Raw genomic sequence first — 18290 nt, 5'->3', positions numbered from 1 at the left:
GCACTAGGTATATGTAAAAAAACGAACAAAAAATGGATTAATTTATGTCCACTGAACGATTTATCGGTCATTACATGATGGCACTATCGTTTGCTCCCATGGTCGAATGTTCGTTTTTCGAAAATGGGTTTGGACGATTTTTCATATAGTGCATGGCCAGAATTAGACTTACAGATTTAGTTAGACTTGACTAACAAATTGAAGCTGAACTCCAGCTGACACTTTATAAGCACTTTATTTTTTTTTCCTTTTGGGATAAAGGTTTACTGTACATAAATGAATAAAAGCTGACAATTGTAAACAACCATTGTCAGTGGACTAGTATTGCTGGCTATAGCCGCCAGCACTAATTGTTCAGGAAAATTCCAACGGGCTAGATAGATTGACTTCTGTACAAACTGGGTGCCCATACAAAACTTAAAGAGAAAATAAACCCTGGTGGGTTTTTCTTCCTTTCTTCTTCCCTGCAAAGTAAAGGCATAATGTGCTAGTATGTATCGCATACTAGCACATTATGTAACACTTACCTGCAAACAAAGCCCATGTCATCGCCGCTGCAGGCCGCATCTATCTCCGCCCATCCTCCTTCTGGGGCTGTGGACTCTGGCTGTGTGACTGGCTGGAGCCGCGTGACACCACTCCTGCGCATGCATCACTGCACGCGCTCCTGAAGAAACGGCTGTTCCTTCAGAGCGCATGCGCCGATGAAATCAGTGGGGCAGTATACAGTAAATATCTCCTAAACTGCCTACGTTAAGGAGATATTTACAGTACCTATAGGTAAACCTTATTCTAGGCTTACCTATAAGTACAACTTACACAGGGAGGTGTAAACGTAGGGACTGTGCTGGACCGGCCGAATTTCGATCCGTGTATGGCCAGCATTAAATGGTTTTTCTCATCTCTGTAACTGATACATCTGCAAGAGAGCTTGTTCATTTGAAAAGCAACATTCTTACTGGCCAGATAACCATGTCAAAATAGAAGGACACGGGAACAAATCCTTGCAACAACAAATGCAAACTGATCCTTCAGTAATGTGATGTACCTCATTCAATGTAACAAGTGCAAGGACTAGTACATTTGGTGTGGCCCACTTTTAAAAAGCAGGGCATTCAAACGAAAGGGCTGTAAAATTGTACTGCCAGGGAATGCGCAGGAATCCATAGTCTGCTTTCCTGTGAGATTCTTACTAAACCAAGTCTTCAACTGGAAGGTATCAGTATGTACCTTTCCTGTTAGATGCTGGAACTCTCTTTAAGATGCTGAAACCCTGTCTATGCAAAGACACTTTCTAAAGGTAATAAATTAGGTATACCCTGCCCTGCTTACCAAAAAAGCAATGCCAAGGCCTATCAAGAGGCCTAATTATAACATTTAATGCACTGCTGCTTGGGATTCACTGGAGGCATACTTAGCTTTGACTTACAGTTTTGGAGGTTTTCCAGAATGGAGCTGGTAGGTGTATCCTTTTTTTCATCAGTACTATTTAACTTTAGGGCCCTATTCGATTGTTATGTTTTAATATGTTAATTATGCAAGTTTTAAAGTATTTTTTTCCACTAGTATAAAGTTGCATACACTAGTAGAGAATTAAAGTGGGTTACTAGACATTTTTCTGATGACCTTACATGCTGTTTACATTCACTGTGCTAATTCTGTGATTTACAGGACTTCTTGGTAATGCCTCACATAACATATTTATATACTGACAAACTTCCTTCTTATTACTTAGTGAGGAAGCAGTGGACAGTGCTTGTATGTGGTAAACACCAGCTATTCAGAAGATTCAGATAGAGGAATAGCTGTCAGTCAGTCAGTCATATCTAGAGGATAAATACTGTCATTCCAAGTTACAGCCATTTAACAAGTGGCCTCTGCCCTCTGTGTTAGTTACATTTATATATTTAGGCTTCATGTACACTGGCCTACTTTTACCGTGGCCGTGGGAAAACACAATACATGCCGCAATTTTGCCACATTTTCCCACGGTCATTGGTCAAAATGTTCCTATCCTGAATGCGATTCTTCTGTGTTTAGGAGAAGGAGCTTAAAGCTAACCTAAATGCAGCAGCTCCAAAACTCTGCTAAAAGCCTGTGTACATTGATTGACACAAAGGCTTTTATTGAGTTTAGGAGCTTTGGCAAAAACAAATGCCAAAAGCTGCTAAACAAGTTTAGGAGCTGCCAGTGTAGGATAGTGTACACAAAGCCTAAAACTGATTATATCTTTAATCTGCTATTAGTTGTTGGTAAGCAATATGTTGTTACAATGTAATTTTATTTTGTTATGTTCATATATAGGTCTTGCAAGAGCTAAGTCTGTACCCACCAAAACCTATTCCAATGAAGTGGTAACATTATGGTACCGACCACCAGATGTCCTCCTGGGATCAACAGAATATAGCACACCTATCGATATGTGGTGAGTGCAAATGAGTGTCTGTTTTGCTCCTAGCAAAAAACTACATATACCTAATATAAACTATTCATTTTTATTTGCTAACAAGCGAATGTTCCCCTTGTTTTTAAAAACTTCATTTTGATTATATAATCTAGAATTCTAAATAAGCATTTACAATGTAAACTAAAGTAAATAGTAGCGCTAAATAGTATAAATACATAAACCCAGTGACAGGTGATAGTGATCAACACTAATAAATAAATAAACAACTAATAATAAAGTTTATGCAAAAATAGTCCTCTAATGAGACTGGATTGTCTCAAACAAGGAAAGCTGAATATATCCTGATGTGAGATCTTCAAAATTTTCACCACACCGTGTGCACTCAGTGTTTCCACTCCCCTTTGGTTAAACACTCACCGAATGGCGATGCCTTGCACTCTCATGCTCGGCAAAACAGCATCAACCCTTACAGGGTTTGATATTCACCGATATCCAGAGGTGACACCCGATATCATGGACTCTCCATATACTGTATAATGACACAAAGTGCTCCAATAGTGCAGTATTGTTGTAAAAAGTTTATTCTATTAAAACAGCTTCAAACATTGTACTCACATAAGCTCAAATCAGTGAAGCCTAGAGGTATCCACTTGCAGCAGCAAGTACTGGTGTAATGTGGTCTCAGCGGACACAGCATAGGTGAACTGAATCTCACCAGCAAAAGATTGTGGTCCTCTGAGCTTCACTTCAGGTATAGCGTCAAACATGAAAAACTGGTTGCTGTACAGCCACGTCCTGACGTTTCGTCATAATGACTTACTCATGGGATTGGCTGTACGGCACGGCATCCCTCCCTTTTATAGTTCCATCGTTAATTAAACGTGAGCCACCTGCAGCACATGTGCTAACAGCCTGTCCCCGCAACCACAATACAGCCAGCACTTCCTCTGTCTATACTCATATTGCAAGATACAACAATCATAGTCAGTGCATTCATATAAAATCTGCACAGTATAAAGCATAAGCGATTCTGCTCACTGCTAATCACTGAGTAAATGCATATGCATATACTGCTAAACAATAAATGGAAATATATGTTTCATGAGTTAAAAAAAAAAATACAGTATCTCACAAAAGTGAGTACACCCCACTATTTTTTGTAAATATTTTATTCTATCTTTTCATATGACAATACTGAAGGAATTACACTTTGCTACAATGTAAAGTAGTGAGTGTACAGCTTGTATAACAGTGTCAATTTGCTGTCCCCTCAAAATAACTCAACACACAGCCATTAATGTCTAAACCGCTGGCAACAAAAGTGAGTACACCCTTAAGTGAAAATGTCCAAATTGCGCCAATTAGCCATTTTCCCTCCCCTGTGTCATGTGATCTGTTAGTGTTACAAGGTCTCAGATGTGAATGGGGAGCAGGTGTGTTAAATTTGGTGTTATCACTCTCACTCTTTCATACTGGTCACTGGAAGTTCAATATGGCACCTCATGGCAAAGGATTCTGAGGATCTGAAAAAAAGAATTGTTGCTCTACATAAAGATGACCTAGGCTATGAGAAGATTGCCAAGACCCTGAAACTGAAATGCAGCACGGTGGCCAAGACCATACAGTGGTTTAACAGGACAGGTTCCACTTAGAACAGGCCTCGCCATTGTCGACCATAGAAGTTGAGTGCATGTGCTCAGTGTCACATCCAGAGCTTGTCTTTGGGAAATAGACGTATGAGTGTTGCCAGCATTGCTGCAGAGGTTGAAGGGGTGTGGGGTCAGCCTGTCAGTGCTCAGACCATATGCCGCACACTGCATCAGATTGGTCTGCATGGCTGTCATCCCAGAAGGAAGCCTTTTCTTAAGATGATGCACAAGAAAGCCCGCAAACAGTTTGCTTAAGACAAGCAGACTAAGGACATGGATTACTGGAACCATGTCCTGTGGTATGATGAGACCAAGATATACATATTTGGTTCAGCTGGTGTCAAGCGTGCGTGGCGGCAACCAGGTGAGGAGTACAAAGACAAGTATGTCTTGCCTACAGTCAAGCATGGTGGTGGGAGTGTCATGGTCTGGGGCTGCATGAGTGCTGCCGGCACTGGGGAGCTACAGTTTATTGGGGGAACCATGAATGCCAACATGTACTGTGACATACTGAAGCAGAGCATGATTCCCTCCCTCCAGAGACTGGGCCGCAGGGTAGTATTCCAACATGATAACGACCTCAAACACACCTCCAAGACCACCACTGCCTTGCTAAAGAAGCGGAGGGTAAAGGTGATGGACTGGTCAAGCATGTCTCCAGACCTAAACCCTATTGAGCATCTGTAGGGCATCCTCAAACGGAAGGTGGAGGAGTGCAAGGTCTCTAACATCCACCAGCTCCGCAATGTCTTCATGGAGGAGTGGAAGAGGACTCCAGTGGCAACCTGTGAAGCTCTGGTGAACTCCATGCCCAAGAGGGTTAAAGCAGTGCTGGAAAAAAATGGTGGCCACACAAAATATTTACAATTTGGACCCAATTTGGACATTTTCACTTAAGAGTTTACTCACTTTTGTTGCCAGAGGTTTAGATATTAATGGCTGTGTGTTGAGTTATTTTGAGGGGACAGCAAATTTACACTGTTATACAAGCTGTACACTCACTACTTTACATTGTAGCAAAGTGTCATTTCTTCAGTGTTGTTACATGAAAAGATATAATAAAATATTTACAAAAATGTGAGGAGTGTACTCACTTTTGTGAGATACTGTATATATATATAAAACATGTTTTCATACACATAAAAACCCTTTAACCTTTACATTACTACATAGCAACCTACTTCTTACAATCCATTCCACAAAATTGTAATAATGCGGGATCCTGATTGTGTTTCTCCTTAAAATGAAGAGACACACTGTGATATTTAAAACCCCTTTTAATATTGGCAAGGTGTTCTGCCACACAAATTTTGAGGAGTCTCTTGGTCCTCCCCACATAAAATAACCCGCATGGGCACCATAGTAAATAGACCACATGTGAAGTGTTGCATGTGATACATTCTTCTATAGAAAAAGATTCATCATCACTATTCGTGACACTCCTCATGCCCCTATTGCTGGTTTTAACAGTGCTACAGAAAATACATTTTATGCATGGGAAAAAACCTTTTAAATCAATATGAACTTTTTGTTGACCAGGTGGATCTAAGATTTTCCTTACCACCTTGAAAGGAAATAGTAGGTATTCTGGAGGACCACCCGTCTATTAGGTACACCAACAGTGCCTCAGATATCTGGAGACACCATGAAACGAGAAACAAGTTATGCATTCGTAAAATGTCTGCCTTTATTAGGTGTGTTACAGCTTATATATGGTTCAACATACCAATAGAAAGAGGGGAGGGGGAGTGGTTAGTAAATGATGTATTTGTATAGAAATATATAGTTATATGGTTATAGAAGTCAGTGACCCTCCAAGATACCTCATCATGAGTTAACACGGGTCAACAGGCTGTCTGGTTATGAGTCATAAGTCATGCATCCTGTCCCATGGCCTACCAACCCACAATGAAGTATATATAGAGTACAGTGCTTGTGCATGCATCTTTCTAAGCATTCTGTTATCGTTGCAAATTTAAGCTATCTTGTATACTGAAATAGCAGAGCATATCAAAGCATATTAGTCACAATGGTTTGGGCATTTTACTACAATTCTCTCTTTTGTCACGAACGTGACAAACACAAACCCAATATGCCCCCGACATTCACCTGGACTACTTTCCCACAAATTTACCACCACACTAAGCACGTAAAAATAGAAAACAATAAACTCATAATCTCTGCTGCATAGCAATTGTCCATGAAATATAAAGGGGGAAGGGGCGTGACAGTCCATAAAAGCAAGTGGGAGGGGCATGACAGCCTTTAGGCCAAATAAAAATAGTCCCAAAGAAAAGCACAAAAAAAGTCTTTTGTATGGCTTCTGAATGTCCATTAAATTCATAAAAAGGAAGGAAAAGGAAATGTCCATATTTGAGGTATATATTGATACACATAAGTACATACGCACCCTATATATGAAAAAATATTTTTTAGGACAACCAGTAGGATCCTCTAGTAGAGTAATCACTAATACTAACAATATTGATAGTGGTTTACGAAATAAATCAATTTTTAATCCTCAGAATTTTAACAATCGTTATATTGAAGTATTTAAAAATTTGGTATTGAAGGATATTGATTTAGTGACCCTCAAAATCCAGAATTTATTAAAGATGGTATCAAATTACTGGAGGAGAGTAAGGAGATCATTATAAGACCAGCAGTAAGGGGGGGTGGGGGTTGTTGTTGTGATGGAGAAATCTTTTACCACAACCAATTAATGAAATTATTAAGAGAAGAGTCGACATTGGAGTGTTACCCTACGGAACTAATGTTAATAATCCCAAAGAAAAAAGATATCTTAATCCGAGTACTTGTAGAATTCCGGTAATTTACACATTACCTAAAATTCATAGGAACCCCCTAATACCCTCTGCATGCCCAATTATCAATGGGATTGGATCTGTTACATCCAGATTGGGAGAATATTTGGACAAGTTCCTTCAACCAAATGTAAGAGCAACAAAAGCATATTTGAAAGACACCACGGATATTCTGCAGTCATTGGATGAGATGAGGTTAGATCCTGATACAACTACCTTTCTAGTGACTGCTGATGTATCCTCGCTCTACACCATCATGATGATGGCATTGGCATTAAATTGGCCTCTGGGCAAAATGAATGACATCCCACATGCTCAAAAAGGCTTTTTAGGTAAGGCACTTTTTTTATTTTTGTATTTTTGTATTTCACACAATTACTTTTGGTACCATGGCCAATTTTATTCTCAACAGGTTGGCGTAGCTATGGATGCAAAATTTGCGCCCAGCTTAGCCAACCTGTTCATGACTGAATGGGAAGATAGGCATGTCTTTAATAGATATAGACCACAAATGAAATTTTATCGCAGATTTATTGATGACCTCCTGATTATTTGGGCGGGATCAAGGGAATTTGCATTGGAATTTATATTCCATTTAAACCATAGCAGCAATAATATTAAACTAGATTACCAATTAAGTGATCATTCAGTTAATTTTTTTGATGTCACTATTGATAAAAGTGAGAATAGATTGACCATTAGGGTATTTTTTAGGCCAACTGATCGTAACAGTTATTTGTCTATCAGGAGTGGGTATCATCCAACATGGATTAGGAACATACCTAAGGGTCAAATGCTTAGGGTATGACATAACTGTACTAAACAGGAAGATTTTCTCATGCAGAGAAATGTTCTCAAAGAAAAATTTTTACAAAAAGGCTATAGAGCGGATGTCCTGGACAACACGTTTAGTGAGGTAGCAAATATACCTAGGGCCCAATGTATGGTTAAAAAGGATGAAAGAACACCCTCTGATCAACATCAGTGGGGCTTTGTATCCAATTTTCATCATCAGTATAAGGAAATTTTAAAAAATGTGGGAAAACATTGGCATTTTCTGTGTAAGGTTAGGGATTTGGGTGGCGTGTTACCCAATCATCCCAAATTCATATATAGAAGGGCCCCCAATTTTGGGGACCAGGTGGTAAGGAAAATCTTAGATCTACCTGGTCAACAAAAACTTCATATTGATTTAAAAGGTTTTTTCCCATGCAGAAAATGTATTTGCTGTAGAACTGTTAAAACCAGCAATAGGGGCATGAGGAGTATCACGAATAGTGATGATGAATCTTTTTCTATAGAAGAATTTATCACATGCAACACTTCGCATGTGGTCTACTTACTATGGTGTCCATGCGGGTTATTTTATGTGGGGAGGACCAAGGGACTCCTCAAAATCCGTGTGGCAGAACACCCTGCCAATATTAAAAGGGGATTTAAATATCACAGTGTGTCTCTTCATTTTAAGGAGAAACACCACCAGGATCCCACATTATTACAATTTTGTGGAATGGATTGTAAGAAGTAGGTTGCTATGTAGTAATGTAAAGGTTAAAGGGTTTTTATTTATATGAAAACATGTTTTATATATATATATATATATACAGTATCTCACAAAAGTAAGTACACCCCTCACATTTTTGTAAATATTTTATTATATCTTTTCATGTGACAACACTGAAGAAATGACACTTTGCTATAATGTAAAGTAGTGAGTGTACAGCTTGTATAAGAAGCACCTTGCCAATATTAAAAGGGGATGTAAATATCACAGTGTGTCTCTTCATTTTAAGGAGAAACACAATCAGGATCCCACATTATTCCAATTTTGTGGAATGGATTGTGCGTTTCCATCATACAGGGGTTCTAATCGAGTGCAAGATCTATCACAAAGAGAAACTAATTTAAAAAAAAGATCCAAAGAGTCTTACTCCTAGAGGGTTAAATATCGAGCTGGATCTCAATTGTTTTATTAACAATTTAGAATATGAGATGATGTGTTTTGCGTTTTTTATGTTAAATGGGTCTTTTTTTTCTCTGTATAATTGATTAATAACAAGTAGGTTGCTATGTAGTAATGTAAAGGTTAAAGGATTTTTATGTATATGAAAACATGTTTTATACATATATTTTTTTAAATTTTGTGATGCATAAATTTACATTTATTGTTTAGCAGTATATGCATATGCATTGATTCAGTGATTAGCAGTGAGCGGAATCACTTATGCTTTATACTGTGTAGATTTTATATGAATGCGCTGACTATGATTGTTGTTGTATCTTGCAACATGAGTATAGACTGAGGAAGTGCTGGCTGTATTGTGGTTGTGGGGACACGCTGTTAGCAAATGTGCTGCAGGTGCCTATCGTTTAATTAATGACGCACTATAAAGGGAGGGTTGCTGTGCCGTACAGCCAATCCCATGAGTAAGTCGTTATGACGAAACGTCGGGACGTGGCTGTACGGCAAACAGTTTTTCATGCTTGACACTATACCGGAAGTGACGATCAGAGGATCACGATCTTTTGGGGTTGTAAAAGGCAGAATGTTTTTTATCTTATTGCATTTTATGCATTAAGATAAAAAAAACTTCTGTGTGGAGCAGCACCCACCCCCCCCAGCCCCCCTAATGCTTACCTGAGCCCATCTAGATCCAGCTATGTTCCAGGAGTGTGTCATGTGCCCAGGACTCCCCTCTTCATTGACCATTGGCTCCCGCTGCTGTCAATCAAAATCAGTCAGAAAATAAGGAGAGAAAAGGGGCAGGCCAGGCCTCAACTCGGTGTCTGGATGGACACAGAGAGCAGTGGCTCAGTTCGAGTTCCCCCATAGCAAGCTGCTTGTTGTGGGGGCACTTGTCAGGAGGGAGGGGCTAGGAGCACCAAAGAGGGACCTGATCCCTGAGGATCTAGGCTGCTCTGTGCAAATCCACTGCACAGAGCAGGTAAGTATAACATGTTTGTTATTTTTAAAGAAACGAGACTTTACAATCACTTTAACCCTTTTACTGCTGGGCCCTGCTCTCCATATTTTTCAAATTATTTTTTTTATTTTTTTACTTTTTTTTATAATTTTTCATTTAAAGCTTTCAGTTTGTAAAAGACCCCAAACCATACATTTTCTGAAAACTTAGGACCAATAGAATAAAAAAGATATTGCTATTTTTTTTTTTAAGCACCAAGATAGTTGCGTAATTGTATATCAAAACAAAGTTTCCACTCATTATTAGTACACCCAAACACAACATAACTCAGAAAATTTCCACATACTGTTCTAACAGTAAAGAACCCCTTACACAGTTTCTGACTGAACTGCTTTTTGTCCGTGTGTCTTCTTTAGAGACCTTAAGTTAAATAGTTTCCTCCCAATGCTAGGGTCCCCATTAAAAGATTTGTATATTGCGATCATACAGTATCTCTCAAAAGTGAGTACACCCCTCACATTTTTGTAAATATTTTATTATGACAGACCAATGGCCATCCATAGCATTGTTGATGAGCTACACAGGCCCCTTTAAACTTCCCTTTTGGAATGCCCTCCAATTACATTACTTTCTGAATTCTTTACCAAGCCCACAGCGTTTTGGTTGTCAATTGATGACTTTGAAGAATACTGCTCTGCTGATCTAACACATAAATGGGAAAAGGATTTGAATCGTACATTTATGTCAAAACAACAACACATTCTCAGATTCTCCCTAAAATCATTAATCTGTACGAAAATGCAAGAGACTAGCTATAAACTTTTGACAAGGTGGTACCTTACTCCTCAAATGTTACACAAATACTATCCCAATACAATGGACCTTTGCTGGAAATGCCAGGAGAACAGAGAGACACTGCTCCATATATTTTGGTCATGTCCTAGGTTAACACACTTCTGGGCGACAGTCCAAAAAATTACTCAAAAATTCACAGACTACAAGATTCCTAATGACCAGGCCTTCTTCCTGCTACATGGTTCCACAATTTCTGCTAAAATCTTTAAAAAATCAATTGTGCGACACCTCTTGAATGCTGCCAAGTCCTGTATCCCTCTCCACTGGAAAAAATACCTTGGTTCCACAAGGTAGAGGATATCAATAAAATGGAGGACTTGATACTTACTTCACAGCATAAACGTGAAAAAATATTCTAAAACTTGGGGGCTTTGCAACCAGTTTGTCCTCTCTGCAAAGGGTGCGGCCCTTTTCGGATCATATCTCTAACAGGCTCCATTGACCGACTATCTTTGTTATCCTGAACCACTGCCATCTCAGGTTTTTTTTTTTTCCTTTTTCTTTCTCTTTCTCTTTTTTTCCCTATCTTGACCTATGTACTTCTCCCCTACTCTGACCGTTGATTAAGGAAAAATGGAATTGGGCAACCCCGTGTCTTACTCAGTGGATCGATCTTTAAATCTGGTGACAAACAACTGATAGAAGAAATCTTTCTGACATTTTTGTTCCTGTTACGCACTTGAAATGTTTATTTGTTAGACAGATAAGTTTGACGTCGTCAATGTCTGCACATTATGGATGTACTGACTTGGTTTTGCCCTTTCTGGGTTTCCATAAAAACTATATTTTGAAAAAAAAAAAAAAATGTTATTCTTTCTTTTCATGTGACAACACTGAAGAAATTACACTTGGCTACAATGTAAAGTAGTGAGTGTACAGCTTGTATAACAGTGTAAATTTGCTGTCCCCTCAAAATAACTCAACACACAGCCATTAATGTTTAAACCGCTGGCAACAAAAGTGAATATACCCCCAAGTGAAAATGTCCAAATTGGGCCCAAAGTGTCAATATTTTGTGTGGCCACGATTATTTTCCAGCACTGCTTTAACCCTCTTGGGCACGGAGTTCACCAGAGCTTCACAGGTTGCCTATGAAGTCCTCTTCCACTCCTCTATGCCGACATCACGGAGCTGGTGGATGTTAGAGACTTTGCGCTCCTCCACCTTCTGTTTCAGGATGCCCCTCAGATGCTCAATAGGGTTTAGGCCTGGAGACATGCTTGGCCACCTTTACCCTAAGCTTGTTTATCAAGGCAGTGGTTGTCTTGGAGGTGTGTTTGAGGTCATTGTCATGTTGGAATACTGCCCTGCGGCTCAGTCTCTGAAGGGAGGGGGTCATGCTCTGCTTCAGTATGTCACAGTACATGTTGGCATTCATGGATCCCTCAATGAACTGTAGCTCCCCAGTCCTGGCAGCACGCATGCAGCCCCAGACCATGACACTCCCACCACCATGCTTGACTGTAGGCAAGACAAACTCCTCATCTGGTTGCCGCCATACACGCTTGACACCATCTGAACCAAATAAGTTTATTGTGGTCTCATCAGACCACAGGACATGGTTCCAGTAATCCATGTCCTTAGTTTGCTTGTCTTCAGCAAACTGTTTGCAGGCGTTCTTGTGCATCATCTTTAGAAGAGGCTTCCTTCTGGGGTGACAGCCATGCAGACCAATTTGATGCAGTGTACTGGGTATGGTCTGAGCACTGACAGGCTGACCCCCCCACCCCTTCAACCTCTGCAGCAATGCTGGCAACACTCATACGTCTATTTCCCAAAGACAACCTCTGGATATGATGCTGACCACGTGCACTCAACTTCTATGGTCGACCATGGTGAGGCCCGTTCTGAATTGAACCTATTAAACCTCTGTAGGTCTTGGCCACTGTGCAGCAGCTCAGTTTCAGGGTCTTGGCATTCCTATAGCCTAAGCCATCTTTATGTAGAGCAACCTGAGAAATCCTTCTCTGAGCTGGCCGCTTAGCTGTTGGCTAATTGCCAGCCCCTATCTCTCCACAGTTACTCAGCTGTTGATGATATCCTGCTCGTCAGTCCTGCCTACTTAAGCTATCCAGTCCAGAGGAGCTCTGCCTTCGCCTTGGTCAACATCACAGAAACTCCTGCAATCCTGATCAAGACTTGCTTTGCTGACATCCCTTCTGGCTCCAGATCCTGCTTGCTGTTCCACTACATTGATCCCTGACTTCTGGCTTGGCTGACTATCCATTCCGGTTACTGAACGTTGGCTATGTTTTGACTACGTTTGTTCTTTTTACTTTTATTATTAAACAAGTGTGATTTAACGGTACTTTTGTCTCGGCCTGATTTCATGGTTTCTGACAGTAGGCGAAGACCATGAATTCAGAAGATGCAGTCAATCCACTTGTTGGTAATATTTTTTCTAGATGGGATGAACTGGATCACCGCATAGATCATTTTGCCATGGTGTTACAAATGTTCCTGAGTCGCACAGCTCACCTGGAATCTTCCACTTTGGCTGCCCCAGTACAACCTATGTTGCAGGCCGACCCTGCTGCTGCTCCAGTCTCTGTGCAGGCACCCACCTCGAGTATTACCTCTATAAGAGGTTTGTCTGGTTCCGCTCCGCTTCCTCAGCAATTTGGGGGCAGTTCAGTCCAATGCAGAGGGTTTCTCAACCAGGTTGAGATATACTTTGAGATGCTGCCCCAGGCATTTCCCACGGACAAAGTAGGTTTCGTGATATCTTTGCTTTCTGAAAGAGCCTTGGCCTGGGCAAACCCTCTATGGGAGACACAAAAACCTGTTGTCTTGAGCTACCCTGAGTTTGTGGCTTCATTTAAAAGGGTATTTGACGTCCCCGCACACTCCACTTCTGCTGCCAAGTGCCTCATGTCCATCGAACAGAGTACTAGAACTGTTGCCGACTACGCCATTGAATTCCATACTCTGGCAGCAGAGGTTGCGTGGAACAATGAGGCCCTCGTGGCTGCTTTTTCCCATGGTCTCTCGGATACCATCAAGGATGAGATAGCAGCCCGAGATATACCCACTGAGCTGGAGAAGTTGATGACGTTTGCCATCCCCATTGCCTCCAGACTTAGAGAAAGACTATATTTAAGGAGTGCTTGTGGAAGCCTCCTGTATGTTTGTCTCCAAGCTTAGCAGTCCCACCAGTGCCTCCGTCACCTCTCATGCCTCCTGGTACCGAGTCGGTCAGTGAAGGTGAACCCTTGCACTTGGGTTTCATCTGAGGATGAGAGAGCCTTTAGGAGGAGGGAAAGATTGTGCCTTTATTGTGGCCAGGCAGGTCACTCTTTGAAGTCTTGTCCTACCCGTCCAGGGAGCGCCCGAACCTTGAGGTCCTGACACAGACAGACCTTAGGTGGCATTGTTTCATCCCCAGTTATGTAGAAGGATAAGCCCCTGGTTTCGGTCACCCTTTCTTGGGTTGAGTCATCCGTCGAGATACAGGCGCTAATCGACTCTGGGGCTGCAGGCCTGTTCAATGATGCTGCCTTTGTATGGAAGCACTCGATTTTTGCTGCAGCTGCGTGACACTCCACTTGCCATTGAGGCTCTTGACGGGAGACCTCTACAGCCTGCCCAAGTTATTTCCTCACCTAAGTTTCCGCTGGTTATTGGTTATACTTGGTTACAGAGGCACAACCCCTATTTTGATTGGCTCCATGCTGAGGTTCTCTCCTGGTCACCACAATGCAGACATGCTTCCAGAAGGTAGCCAAGGTCCTGTGCAACTCTTCACTCTCCTCCCTGCTGGAGGAGTACCACGAGTTTTGCAATGTTGTTGACAAAGGCCAAGCCGGTAGTTTGCCTCCACTCCGGCCATATGATTGCGCAATTGACCTTCAACCTGGTGCCATACCCCCTCCTAGCCGGCTTTAACCTTTGTTGGTCTTGGAGGATAAGGCCATGGAAGAGTATGTTGCAGTCGCACTTTCTCGAGGTTTCATCTGCAAATACTCATCTCCTGCTGGTGTTGGTTTCTTCTTTGTGAAGAAGAAGAGTGGTGAACTGAGACCTTGTATTGATTATAGGGGTCTCAATCATTTCATGATTAAGAATGCCTATCCGATTTCGTTGATTACGGAATTATTTGACCGCCTCAAGGGAGCAACGGTTTTCACAAAGCTTGATTTGAAAGGGGCATACAATCTTGTGAGGATTAAGGAGGGTGACGAGTGGAAAACTGTGTTTGATACCAGGACAGGCCATTATGAGTACCTCGTAATGCCTTTTGGCCTTTGTAACGCCCCGGCTGTTTTCCAGGAATTTATTAATGATGTCCTCCGAGATTTGTTGCAGTTATGTGTGGTGGTTTATCTCGATGATATCCTCATATTTTCCAAGTCCCTGGAGAGCCACCACACAGAAGTCTGTCCTGTGCTTCAGAAACTAAGAGAGAACAATTTCTATTGTAAACTGGAGAGGTGCGAGTTCCATCGTGAACAGGTTAAATTCCTGGGTTATGTCATTTCCACTGCTAGTTTTTCGATGGACCCAGAGAAACTTTCAGCAGTTCTACAGCAGCTCCGACCCGTGGGTTTACGTCCTCTGCAGCGTTTCCTGGGCTTTGCCAACTATTATTGGAAGTTTATTTGTAAAGTCTCGTCTCTGGTCAAGCCCCTGACTGATATGACCAAAAAGGACGGTAACCCACAGAGTTGGTCTCTGGAGTCCATTAAGGCCTTTGAGAGTCTCAAGGCTGCCTTTGTTTCTGCTCCTGTGTTGGCACATCCTGATCCTACCGAGACTGGTGTTGGTGCCCTTCTGTCTCAACGTCCTACCTCTGAGAGCGCTATGCATCCTTGTGGCTACCTTTCCAAGAAATTGTCACCTGTGAAGTGCAATTACGAGATTGGTGACAGAGAGCTGTTGGTGATCATTTTAGCCCTGAAAGAATGGAGACATCTCCTCGAAGGTACCACTGTGCCGGTTCTCATTCTTACTGACCATAAGACTCTCACATTCTTGTCTGAGGATAAACGCCTCTCTCCCAGAAGGGTGCGATGGGCTCTTTTCTTGTCAAGTTTCAATTACTTTGTCTCATTCTTACCCGGTACTAAGAATGTAAAGACTGATGCCTTATCACGACAATTTTCCTCCACTTCCAAGTTGGAGTCAATTCCGGTTCCTGTGATTCCTCCTGATCGTATTCTGGCTATGGTTCGCACCAGTCTCACTTCTCCTTTGGGTGACAAAATTCTTGCTGCTCCTAGGCTCCTAGGACCTCATCCCTTGCTGGTTACCAAGGCTTTCCCTCTATTGCCGGTGGGCAATACAAGCTGGTTTGACCCATAGAGCGTATGCTGTTTTGGGTTCAAACTTTCTGGTAAGCCTCCATTCACTCCGGTGGCGGTATCTTCACATTTCTCCATTCTTATGCATATGACACTCTCGTGAAGGCTCCTAGGAACTCATCCCTTGCTGGTTACCAAGGCTTTCCCCTTATTGCCGGTGGGCAATACAAGCTGGTTTGACCCATAAAGCGTATGCTGTTTTGGGTTCAAACTTTCCGGTAGGCCTCCATTCACTCCGGTGGCGGTATCTTCACATTTTTCCATTCCTATGCACATGGTGATCATGATGGTTTCACGCGAAGATGGACTGTGATTCACTATTTTACATGATGGACATTTAGAAAATATTAGATATTTTCCTAATCACTATTTGTATTTTTATTTAACCCTTTAGCGCTACACTTTGTTACACTTGTCGTTTATAGCAAAATTTAGTAAGCGCAAAGTTATCTTTGTTTCTTTGTACCCAATGGAGAGAGGCCTTGGACCCACCTGTCTATGGATTTCATTGTGGAGTTACCCAACTCCCAGGGCAGCACAGTTATCCTTATGGTGGTGGACCGGTTCTCAAAGATGTGTCATTGTATTCCACTTAAGAATTTGCCCACTTCTAAGGAACTGGCTTCCATTTTTGCTCGGGAGATCTTTTGCTTACATTGGCTACCCAAGGTGATTGTCTCGGACAGGGGTAGTCAGTTTGTGTCCCGGTTTTGGCGAAACTTTTTTGCACAGTTGGGAATTCAGCTTGCTTTCTCCTCTGCTTATCACCTGCAGTCTAATGGGGCCACAGAACGAGCCAATCAGTCCTTGGAGCAATTCCTACATTGCTATATTTCTGACCATTATAACAACTGGTCAGATCTATTACCTTGGGCAGAGTTTGCTCACAACAGTGCCTTGAATTCTGCTTCCCGATTGTCCCTGTTTATGGCGAATTATGGTTTCCAACCTCCCATGTTGCCTGACTCGTCTGTTCCACAGAATATTCCTGCTTTAGAGGAGCATCACCGTGGTCTTTGTTCCACTTGGGCACAAGTCCAGGAGGCTTTGCGACATGCTAATGATTAGACATGTGCAATCAGTTTTGTAACAAATCGAAATTCAGCCGAATTTTGCATCTTTCGGACGTTCGGATGCATCCGAATGTCCGAATAAAAAAATAACGAATTTCAACTAATACGAAAGAAATTATAGCGAATATAATGAATGAATTCAACATAATTTGGTAATTCGTTAAAGATCTAATGAAACAAAAGGTCAACTCAAAGTAAATCTTACAGTCCAATCAGCTGATTAATTTTGTGCTGGAGGTTGGATTACTGGCAAAGTGCATTCCTGAGAACTGAGTGTGAAGGGTGTTGTATTGTATTTGAGCAGAGGAGAAGAGATATTGTCATTGTGTGTGTTTAATAGATTCAATAAACAAATGTCTTTCCAAACTACGAATTATTATCATGAATATATATACATACATAAATATCGAATTTCAACTAATACGAAAGAAATTATAGCGGATATAACGAATGAATTCGACATGATTCAAGATTCAGTATAACGAATATCGACACTCTAATGCCCCGTACACACGGTCGGATTTTCCGATGGAAAATGTCCGATCGGAGCGTGTTGTCGGAAATTCCGACCGTGTGTGGGCTCCATCGGACATTTTCCATCGGATTTTCCGACACACAAAGTTGGAGAGCAGGAGATAAAATTTTCCGACAACAAAATCCGATCGCGTCAATTCCGACCGTGTGTGGCCTGTTCCGACGCACAAAGTGCCACGCATGCTCAGAAGAAATTCCAAGACGGAACAGCTCGTTCTGGTAAACTTAGCGTTCGTAATGGATACAGCACTTTCGTCACGCTGCAATGTTAAAAATGGTTTAATACAGCGCACTCTCTTCTTCTTTATAATGTGACAAGAATTAAGTATTTTTGCTGCTCATATTTACACACACTTCTCACAAACTTATTTCGTTACTATTTATCGTGATTCCCTCAATATATTTTGATTTCTCACATCTGACAACATATTTTTGTATATTTGTTATATATTTTTTGGCTTTAATGTAGATTCTTTTTTTGTGTTTGTATTTTATTTTTATTTTTTTTGCGATTTTGATTTGTACTCCCGAAAATGTTTGTGTGTGTTTTTTGTGACAAGTTCCCACAACACCATTGATATGTTGTTCTATTTAATCTGTAGGAGATTGTTTGGTGTTGTTGTCCCTTGTTAATTTCACATTTTATGTTAGAAATGTACCTGAATCCTCACCAACAAACTGTCCTTTTTGGATGAAAACACACACAGGAAGTATAATTTACCT

At 41.3% G+C, this 18290-nt stretch overlaps 1 protein-coding gene across 2 annotated transcripts in view; it reads left to right on the top strand.

Annotated features, from left to right (window-relative positions):
• CDK18 (cyclin dependent kinase 18) overlaps positions 1 to 18290 on the top strand; it is a 476627-nt gene that overhangs the window by 365084 nt on the left and 93253 nt on the right. For both annotated transcript variants that reach the window (XM_073615801.1, XM_073615800.1), the window contains exon 10: positions 2305 to 2425. In XM_073615801.1, the coding sequence (XP_073471902.1) occupies positions 2305 to 2425 (121 nt within the window). The remainder of the gene's footprint in view (positions 1 to 2304; positions 2426 to 18290) is intronic.

The sequence above is a fragment of the Aquarana catesbeiana genome, linkage group LG02 (genome assembly GCF_042186555.1).
Source record: "Aquarana catesbeiana isolate 2022-GZ linkage group LG02, ASM4218655v1, whole genome shotgun sequence".
Classification (NCBI taxonomy): domain Eukaryota; kingdom Metazoa; phylum Chordata; class Amphibia; order Anura; family Ranidae; genus Aquarana; species Aquarana catesbeiana.
The sequence above is the reverse complement of the archived record's forward strand: the minus strand, read 5'-3'. Positions and strand labels throughout refer to the sequence as shown.